This window comes from Pelodiscus sinensis, chromosome 1 (genome assembly GCF_049634645.1).
Source record: "Pelodiscus sinensis isolate JC-2024 chromosome 1, ASM4963464v1, whole genome shotgun sequence".
Classification (NCBI taxonomy): domain Eukaryota; kingdom Metazoa; phylum Chordata; order Testudines; family Trionychidae; genus Pelodiscus; species Pelodiscus sinensis.
In genome coordinates, this window is record NC_134711.1 from 1,703,706 (window position 1) to 1,713,213 (window position 9,508).

Genomic DNA, 9,508 nt, shown 5'->3' on the forward strand with positions numbered 1-9,508 from the left:
GGTGTCCTGACCCCTTGGTTCCCGTTGGTTCCCGATCTCCCAAGCTGACGTTTGCAAAAGCTCCTTTTCTCGCAAAGCGACACTTGGTTGCTTACTCCCCTCCTTGCCGCATCGTGCCCCAGCCGCACGCACCACCATCGTCGAGCAATCCCTCCTCCACTTGATTCATTCAGCCCCTCGTCTACGCCGTCATCGTTAGCCGCTCGCCCCTTTTGCGGCTCTCACTTCCGAGACACGCAAGGCACGCCCGTCCCGCCGCCCCCAAGTCCTGCATGCCGGAGCGGGATCCTTCTGCACGTCTTAGCCCTGCTTGTTACTCCTGATCACCCTGAGCGGTTCCAGTGTTTTGTTAGCGATTTACCGTCTGGCCTTACCCCCTGGTCGGGGGCAAAACGTTGCACGGCCACACCCGTGTATTCGCCTGAGGCCCACCTGCACGCTCGCCAGCTCCGGACTTGAACAGGGCCTGGGCTTCTAAGCCAGACGTACGTCAAGCCAGGGACGGTCACGCAGACTGAGCAGGGCTCTGGAGGCGATTTTGAGGTGTCTAAAAGGGTGTTACGGGGAGGAAGGTAGGAAATTGTTCTCCTTGGCCTCTGATGATAGAACAAGAAGCAATGGGCTTAAACTGCAGCAAGGGAGGATTAGGTTGGAGATTAGGAAAAGCTTCCTACCTGTCAGGGTGGTTAAACACTGGAATAAATTACCCAGGGAGGTTGTGGAATCCCCATCACTGAAGATATCTAAGAGCAGGTTGGACAGACACCTGTCAGGGATGGGCCAGATGGTGCTGGGTCCTGCCATGAGGAAACTGGACTCGATGACCTTTCGAGGTCCCTTCCAGTTCTAGTGTCTAGGATTCTAGTATTCTAAGATTGCCAACGAGCGCCCTGGTGAGCAGAGGTGAAGGGAAGGGCGTGCCCCCGGTGCGCCACACCAGCAAGGGGTAGCCCGGGGCAGGCTGTCTAAAAAGCGGGCCAGAAAAGAGGCCGTGTGGGGGGATGGGAAGGAGTCAGCCCCCCAGAGGCCAGGCTGCCCCAGCCAGGTTTTCCCTTTCTCAGACCACAAGCTAAACATCACAAGAAGGAGGACGGACGGGCGGGCGGAGACAGAGGGACTAGCTAGAGCCCTGCGAAGTGGGTGAGTAGGTGGGTGGGTGGAGTCTTTTTCAATCCCCCCAAAGTGGCCTGGAGAACACCCCCGAGGATCCATCTGTGGCCCTTTTCCCAGCCCAGTTGGCAGCGGCTCCCTCTGCATTTCCCTCCTCCATGAGCTCCAGCTGCCGCCTGGATTTCGGGGACCCCTGGTGAGTTGTGAGGCACAAGACACCCCCCAGTGCAGTGCGGGGCCCAGAGCTGCTCCAGCTCTGATCCACCTGGGGCCCTCACAGCCGGGATGGAGCGTGGGCATGTGGGGGCGCAGCGCCACCTACTGGCTGTCAGAGGGGATGCAGGGCCGGGTTTCCCTTTCACATGCACCAGTGTCACACAGATCTCAGCCCACAGACATCCGAGGGGTGGTTCCTTCTCCACCCACAGGGCAAGGGAAATTGGCACCAGTGTTTAGAAACTGGCTTCTCTGCGGGGCATGTCGGATTTGGGTGCTCCCCTGCCTTTTACCCCGTGACAGCCAGGTGTGACGTAGTGGGCGTGCTGTACACTCTGGCATTCACTGGGCGCTATGCTTGACCTGTGGACGACCCCTACTGGCCTGCGTCTGTAAGCACTGTCCAGCGGGGGGTCAGCCTGAGGGACCTCATGTCAGGTGGACCCTGGCCCAACCCGTTCTCAGGAGGCAGGGAAGGGTTTTGGACAAAGGGAGGGGGTGGTGTGGAGAAGGGACTGTCTTGGCTGGGAAAACATGAAGAGAAGAGACGAAGCTGAGTACAGGGGGGTCAGGGGCCTATGGATCGCTCCCACAAGGGGTCTGAGGCTGCCTGCCCCTCACTTCAATGCCCACATAGAACCGGGCCGTGCTGTACCTCGCAGAAGCAATACATTCTCTCTATTCTACTGGCAGGCGGTGTCTCATCCTGCTGCAGCCTGGGTGCAAGAGTTTGGGTGCAGGAGGGGATTCTGGCCTGGGGGAGGGATGGAGCAGAGGGGGCAGGGTGTGGGGGCGAGTTGTGACCTGGGGGAGAAGCAGGGGGTGCAGAGGGTTTGAATGGTGACCTGGGGAAGCAGGGGGTGGTGAGCTGGAATGAGGAGTGGGGTGCAGGAGGGGGTGGGATGCCAGATGCAGCCTCTAGCCAGGAGGCGCTTACCTAGGCAGCTCCCAGCCAGCAGCCCAGCAGGACCCACGGAGCGGCTGGCTGCTCCCCGTGGCTCTCACTTGCATGGTCCCCGACTGAATTTTCTGGGGTCCGTGGCCCCCGACCTGGAAGAGGTTCCCCACCGCTGGCATAACGACAATATCGAAACCGTTTGTGTTGGACGGAATGTTTCAGTTTATTTAAAATGACGTTTGACAAACTCACATGACAGCATTAAAGCGTTTAATCGGTTTAATCACATGAACGTGTCCTTTCTAACTGGTTCACATGAACGGTTCCCCCCAGCGGCCGCAATCGCAAAATAACTGGGTCAGAAGGACGTAATTAGTGGCGTGTTGCCATTAGCAACCGATTGGCTCTGCATTGAGCCAGGCGGGCCACGGGCCAAAAAGTTGGAGCCCCACGGCCCGACGGGAAGGAAGGAGGGGAGCGACAGAGCAAGGACAATGGACTTTTTAAAAGCCTGGTTTGTGCCCTAGTTGTGTGGGGCGGAGGAGGGAACGGGCAGCACCCGGGGGCCATGGCTGGGGCAGTGGATCTAAAGAGGATGCAAAGCTGCTTTGCTTTGTGTTGGTCTGTCGATGCCGATGCCCGAGGCCTGGCCTGGTGAGGGTTAGTAACCCCACAGAGCCGCTGGGAGGGACCCCACCCCCGGACAGCCCTGGGGCAGGCACCGGCTGGCTGCCCACGTTTGCAGCGGAACAGGATTGGGGCTGAAAGCAGGGCCCTAGTCTGGAGTCTTCCTACCAAAACAGGCCCCCAGCACCACCCTGGGGTGCACACCCCAGCCCCAGCCCAGCCCCCGCTCACGGGCACCCTGCTGGCCCAGGCTGTCTGCTGGTCCCATCACTGCAGGGCTGTGGGGCCCCGAAGAGTGGCTTCCCTAGCACCTGGTGGGCTCCCTGTACTCGAGGGCTCTGGGAACTGGGCACCCCCAGCAGGGCTTGTGACTCTGCCAGGTAAGAGGCCTTTACCCGCACCGCTGCACCCCCTTTCTCCCCACCTCCCCGGGAGCTTACAGCCCTTTAGGGAAAGACCCTCCGTGCTCAGATACCCTGAGCTGCCACCCCCGTGGAGAGCAATGCTGGGTTCTCGCACGCCAGCGGAGAACAAAGGGAGCCGCTTGATTTCCACCGCGCTAACGTCTGAGACGCCAGCCGGGGGGCCTGCTCCGGGAGCGACGGGTAGAGGAAACTCCCCACCGAGGTCCCGCGGGGGGAGTGAGAAAGCAGCAGAGCTTGTGGGGAGGTTTGCCAGAGGCTTAGACACCCGGAGGGGGGCTCCGTCCCCTCTGAGTGGAAACAGCCATGCAGCTCCACAACGCTTCCGGCCCTCTCGGCCGTGGCTGAGCCACTGGTGGGCTGAGACCACGGTCTGTTGGGCTGAGCAGTCATGTCCCCTTGTGCTGCCCTGTCGATTTGCTGGGTCCCTCCGCCGCAGGCTCTCTGGGGCCAGGCTGGGTGGGATCCTGGGGCATGTCAGGGGCTGCCAATACAAATCGCTGATGAGAATCATGAGAGGCAGCAGCAGGAAGGGGCCAGGGTCTGAACGAGGCAGGAACCCAGAATCCGGTGCAACACAGACAGCGTTGGTACAGGGGTGGGACACCAGGGCTGGTTCAGAAGCAGGTCTTGGTGCGCCCCAGGAAGGTAGCGGATCCCCCATTTTCCCTACTTCTCCACCCTCCTGCTCTGCTGTTGCCATCAGAGGACTTCCTCTCCCCCCATGGGCGTTCGTTTGCGTTAATGAAGTCACAAATGGCCTTTGCCTCCGTGGTCCGGGAGCTCTGCTGGAATTTCTCTGCCACCTCTTGCAACCTGCTTTTCAGCTGTGGTCTCTCCAGATACTTGTCTGGGATGGCGAAACCGGCTTTGTACATCTCAGCTGCCTCGGGCAGGGACTCCCGCTTGTAGAGGAGAAAGTCCCCCCAGTGAAGGTAGACGGCCTGCTGGCACCTCTTGCTGAGGCTGGACACCTCGCTCATGAGGTTGAGATAAATCTCTTCTTGGTAGCCAGGTGTCTTTTGTCCGAGCATTTCAGCTAGCTCCAGCTTTGCAAACACAAAGGCGGGATCTATCCGCACAGCCTTCTTGAAGGCCTCTGTAGCCGCTGCCAAGATTTCTTCTCTCCTGCCCGTGTCGGCCACCGCCAGTTGTTGTTTGTAGCAGACACCAAGGTCGTAGTACAGGAGATGGTACGTGGGGTCCAGCGATATTGCCCTCTGTAGAATAGGAATTCTTTTCTCTGGGAACTCTGATTGAAAGAACTTGGCTGCATTCCTCAGAACTTCAGGGTCTCGGCTATTCTGCACATCTTCCAAGAGGGCTTCAGCTTGGCCTCTATCTCCCTTCTTAATGAGCCGGGCTAAATACACCTTCGCTTCATAGTTATGTGGCTGTTTCTGGATAATGTCTCCCAACTTCTTTTTGGCTTTCTCCCAAGACACAGGATCATACAAGTGGGTCCACAATGCATAGGCTGCGATTACCGACCCAGCAAGATATTCCCCATTGGCTTCGTCTTCTGCCAATGCCCTTTGGAAACACTCCGTGGCCTCTTGGCCGTGGCGGAAGCCGGCCGCCAGGAGAGACCAGCCTTTGTGTGCGTGGACCTCAGGGATCAGAGCTGCGTATGGCGAGCGGCTGTTCAGGGAGCGGCAGATCTGGCTCACCTTGTCCAGGTAACGCTCCACCACGTCGTAATGGGCCAGGTGATAGTAGATCCAGGCGTAGTTCCCGTAAATGACCAGGGCCTGGCGGGGGACGTTACCTGGGTGATCTCTGGCCAGGAACTCTTTAGCTTCCCTAAGGCTTTGCAGAGCGTCCTCATATCGCCCTTGCAGGTGGCAGAGATAAGCCTTCATGGCCAGGAACACAGCCTGGTTCGGGTAGGGAGTGTGGGCAACTCTGAGAGCCACCGTATGGAGGATGTGAGCGGCGTCCACCTTGTCCCTGATTTCAAAGTCCCAGGTGAAGTGGCACTGGAGGGCCTGCAGCTTCTCCTTCAGCGGCAGGGAGCTGCAGAGAGAGGGGAAAAGAAAACTCGATCAGGGCTGCACGCTAACTTGGGGGGCAGTGGGTACTGAGCTCCTGCTGTGCAGCCAAACCCTTAGGCCTGGTCTCCACTACCAAATGTTGTCACCCAAACCTGCCTTTGGCAACAAAACAGGGGGAACGTTTGCACTGCGATTCGACTGCTGTCGAGGAAATGCCCAATTTTGACAACAAAAACTTCCACCCTACAAGAGACTTTTTTTTTCTCTCCCCCACCCTGCTGCCGCCGTTTACTGTCAATGGAGAGCCAGTGTGGCCTCCGCTGTGGGTTTTGTGGAGAGAATTGGCTTCCGCCAGTATCCCACATTGTCTGCCCTGAGCCCTTTGCTCAGTGTTCTGTGACCTCTGCTGCCCTGCAGGCCTACGCCCCCTCCCCTTTCAAAGCTCCGTGAAGTTTCAGCCACGGCCAGTTACCACCTTTCCCCGCACTGTACCTGCCCCCGCTTGTCCTATCACCTGCCTCTTGCAAGCGCCACACTGGTCACTGGCGCTGCTCTCAATGTTCTAAATTCTTATTTTCCACCAGCCAGGCTCCCTGGTACCATGAACCCCCCCGGACATATCCGGGGGCGGGGAGGCAACCACGAACCATCTAACCTCATATATGTGGGGATGTCCAGAAAGTGACCTGCTCTGTTCTGGAGAAGCTCCCCTAATTCCGTCGCATTGCGCCCCCAGGCCTCAGCCCCCTGCGGGAGAGGACAGTGAATCCCCCAAGGGAGAGCTCAGTCCCTGCGGACAGGAGGGGCCGTAGGAGCGTGGGGCCGACAGAAGGTGCTATGGAAGTGCTCAGTGCCGGTGCCACCACCAAAAAGGCCACGTCCAAGGAGGCTGAGGGACGGACGGACGAACACAGACCCAGCGAGAGGGAGGTGCTACCCGGCAAGTCACAGCCAGGGGAGCTGCCCAAAGAACAACGCAAACAGGCGTCAGCTCCGATGGCCAAGCGCTCGCTTTCACCCAATGAGTCACCAGCCTGGAGAGTCACCAGGAAGCAACGGTACCTGAGACTGGGCACGCACACCCCCGCCCCCGAGATTGCAAACCGGATTGCAGGCTCGGAAGCTGTCGGAATTAAGGAGCTGGACGGGTAGTCGACTGCCCGAGAAGCAGGAGCTAGTACTCAATCTCCCCTCCTCCCCCACCGCTCTGCACTCTTCAGATGACTGAGAGCAGCCGGCGTGCAAGGACACTGGCTTAGTCTCTGGTCCCCTGCTGGGTCTCAGGACAACCTCTCCGCCCCACCTCCAGGGCTGCCGCTCTGCGTTCTGAAAGGGACGGAGCAGCCGGTCCCGCGAGCCCCCTCCCACGCCTTTCCCCTGCTGCTCTTCATTAGGGACAAGGGAACCTCCATGCAAAGCTGCTGGCTCAGTCCCGCTTGCCCACCAGTAGCATCCCAGCTGGCAGCCAAGGGCAGTCCCCGCTGCTCTGGGCAGAGGAGCATCCATTCCAGGCAGCCCCAGCTGGGCTGGCAGGGCGCGGGGGAGCCTGGAAGGGAGAGCGGCAGCTGTGCTAAGGCAGCAGGTAGAGGACCGGGCGAGTTGCCTGCCTCCCAACAATGCCTTTGGGTTCCAGACCAGCGACTGCCGCTGGGTTTCCCATCTGTCTGGGGACAGGACAGGCTTTGAAAGCCAGGAAGGGCGGACGCCAGGGCTTTGTTTTCTAGGCGTTCTCGTGGCGGGGAGGGAGAGGTTCCCGAGTAACGCGCCTGCCACTTTCTATACGGCGAAGCCTCCAAAAGTTTGCCTTTCCCCGCGGCGCTCTGGCCTGCAGCATTCGCGGTGGGTGGGTCCGAACCGGCGTGCTCTCGCCGCCAGCTCCCCGTCCCTAATAACGCAGGAGGCAGCGGGGACGGGGGCTTGTGCGGAGACCCGGGGGACCGGCTGCTCCGTCCCTTCCAGGATGCGGCGCGGCAGCCGAGCTGAGACTCCGCACGAGCAGGAAGCCAGCGCTGTCCCTGCCCTTCCTTCAGGACTAGGGAAATGCCCTCGACTGCTCGATTAGCAAATTAATCGCCACCTAACGTCCCGAGTCGGAATTTAGTCCCTGCTCGCGCTGCACCCTCCTCCCCCGGCGCCCCGGCCCCCTACCTCATTGCGATCGGCCGTGTGCCCATCCTAGCCCGGTAGGGACGCTCCTCTCCCGGCTCTGCCTTTCCTCCCAAGGTGTCCAAGGGCCCGGCTCCGGGAGAGACCTGCCTCGCGTCTGGGCCAGACTGGACTGTGCCCGCCAGAGGGAGGCTGCCCTTTATGTGCGGGCTGGTGGGATGAATCGCAGCCGAAAGTGAGAGTGAGCCAGGGAAAGAGAAACTTTGAAACTTCACTTTCAGCTCCCCGGCTGATCTGCAGCTTTGACCCTGCCTGGATTATCAGCTGCAGCAAGATAGCCAGGCACATTTCTACCCTGAGCAAGATAGCCACGCACACTTACATCTGGGCGTGGGCGTGTGTGTCTATTTGGGTGTGTCCATGCGTAAGTGTGCATGTGTGTGTGTGTGAGTCCATATCCATGTCAATTTGCCTGTGCATGTCTGTGTGCGTGAATGTCCATGTGTGTGTGTCTGTGTGAGTGTTCATGTTTGTTCTTGTGGGTCTGTTTGTATGCATTCACGTGTGTGTCTGTGTGTGTCTATGTGTGTGTATGTCTCTGTTCGTGTGTGTTCATGTTTACGTGTGTGTGTGTGTGTGTGTCTATGTCTGTGGGGGGGAGTGAGTGTGCATGTGTGTTCTTGTGTGCATGTGCGTGTCTCTGTGGCCACGTGTGCGAGTGTTCATGTGTATGCGTGAGTGTGCATGTGTGTTTATGTCCGTGGGGTGTGTGTGTCTGTCTGTGTTCATTCATGCGTGTGTGTCTGTATGCACGTATGTCCATGTGTGCGTGTGCACTCACACTCACACGCTTGCACATGTAGAATCCCACCCTGGGCTTCCCAGCACAGAAGGTTGCCAGGTGTCCTTTTTTTTTGCTCAACAACTTTGGTCCTCCCCTCCCCCCCCACACACACCTTTTTTCTCCATCAACAGATTTTTTTCCCCGGTGTTTTTTTTGGAGGGGGGGAGGGACATTTGGGATTTTTCGTGAACCATCTGGCAACCTGACCAGCCCCCCGAGGGGTCACTCCCCACCCCTCACAGGGAGCACTTTGCTACGCGCCCTCAGTCCCACAGAGCAGGGACCAGTAGGACCGTGTCCCTACCCCCCGGGTGAGGCAGGGGCTCTCGGCTCCCGCTGCTTCCTCGCCCTCTTTTGTATCTTTCTCTTTCTATTTCCTCCCGGCCCCGCTCACTTTCATTTCTCGAGTTTCAGTCTCCTGAGTCATCGTGTGAAGAGCTGGCAGGGGCCCAAGACGAGGAGGGACAGCAGGAAACCAGTGACACACACACACCCCCTGCGGACACTCCCCCGCCCAAACACGCGCGCACACACACACACACACTCACACACACACACACGCGCGCACACATTGCAGCAGGAAACCGATCACCCACCCTCCCCCTGCAGACACTCCCCCGCACACCCACACACACACACACACACACACCGCGCGCGCACACATTGCAGCAGGAAACCGATCACCCACCCTCCCCCTGCAGACACTCCCCCGCACACCCACACACACACACACACACACACACACACACACACACACACTGCTGCAAGAAACCCATCACCCACCCTCCTCCTGTGGACACTACCCCCCGCCCCACACACACACACACATAATGCAGGAGGAAATCCATCACCCCCCCCATGGACACTCCCCCGCCCACACCCACCCACCCACACCCACCCACCCACACACACACACACACACACTGCAGCAGGAAACCCATCACCCACCCTCCTCCTGTGGACACTCCCCTGCCCACCCACACACACACCCACCCACCCACACACACCCCCCCCCCACACACACACACTGCACCTGGCTCTGTGGGACCCTGGCCAGGGTTGGAGGAGCTGGAGGAACAGCGGCCGGACTCTGTCACCTCATGCCTGGCCTTTGTGCGGTTCCCTGCAGGGTTGAGGCCCTGGGATGCCAGGCTCGTGGGAGGGGCCCGGCTCCCCCCAGGCCTGTTATCCCACCCCTGTTGCCAGCTCCCATCGGCCAGGTTGGCAGGAATGAGTCCCCCCCGATAACGAGGGACGGGCTGGGGGGGAAAGGCTTGTTCCGAGCCAGCCC

The 9,508-nt window shown here is 59.5% G+C and overlaps 1 protein-coding gene across 1 annotated transcript; it reads right to left on the minus strand.

Moving 5' to 3' along the window:
- Positions 1 to 3,479: 3,479 nt before the first annotated feature.
- LOC142827933 (interferon-induced protein with tetratricopeptide repeats 5-like) lies at positions 3,480 to 7,692 on the minus strand. Its single transcript, XM_075924557.1, has 2 exons — positions 7,416 to 7,692; positions 3,480 to 5,289 (listed from the first exon to the last, which is right to left on the minus strand). Exons 1-2 carry the CDS (start codon positions 7,439 to 7,441, stop codon positions 3,891 to 3,893), a joined length of 1,425 nt encoding a protein of 474 aa, XP_075780672.1. The 5' UTR covers positions 7,442 to 7,692; the 3' UTR covers positions 3,480 to 3,890.
- Positions 7,693 to 9,508: the final 1,816 nt, after the last annotated feature.

Bases quoted from the DNA above. Each gene is read 5' to 3' on its own strand.
- LOC142827933 (XM_075924557.1), bottom strand. From the start codon at position 7,441: ATGGGCACACGGCCGATCGCAATGAG. The intron at 5,290-7,415 runs GTAGGGGGCCGG...CTCTCTCTGCAG, and splicing joins ACACGGCCGATCGCAATGAG to CTCCCTGCCGCTGAAGGAGA.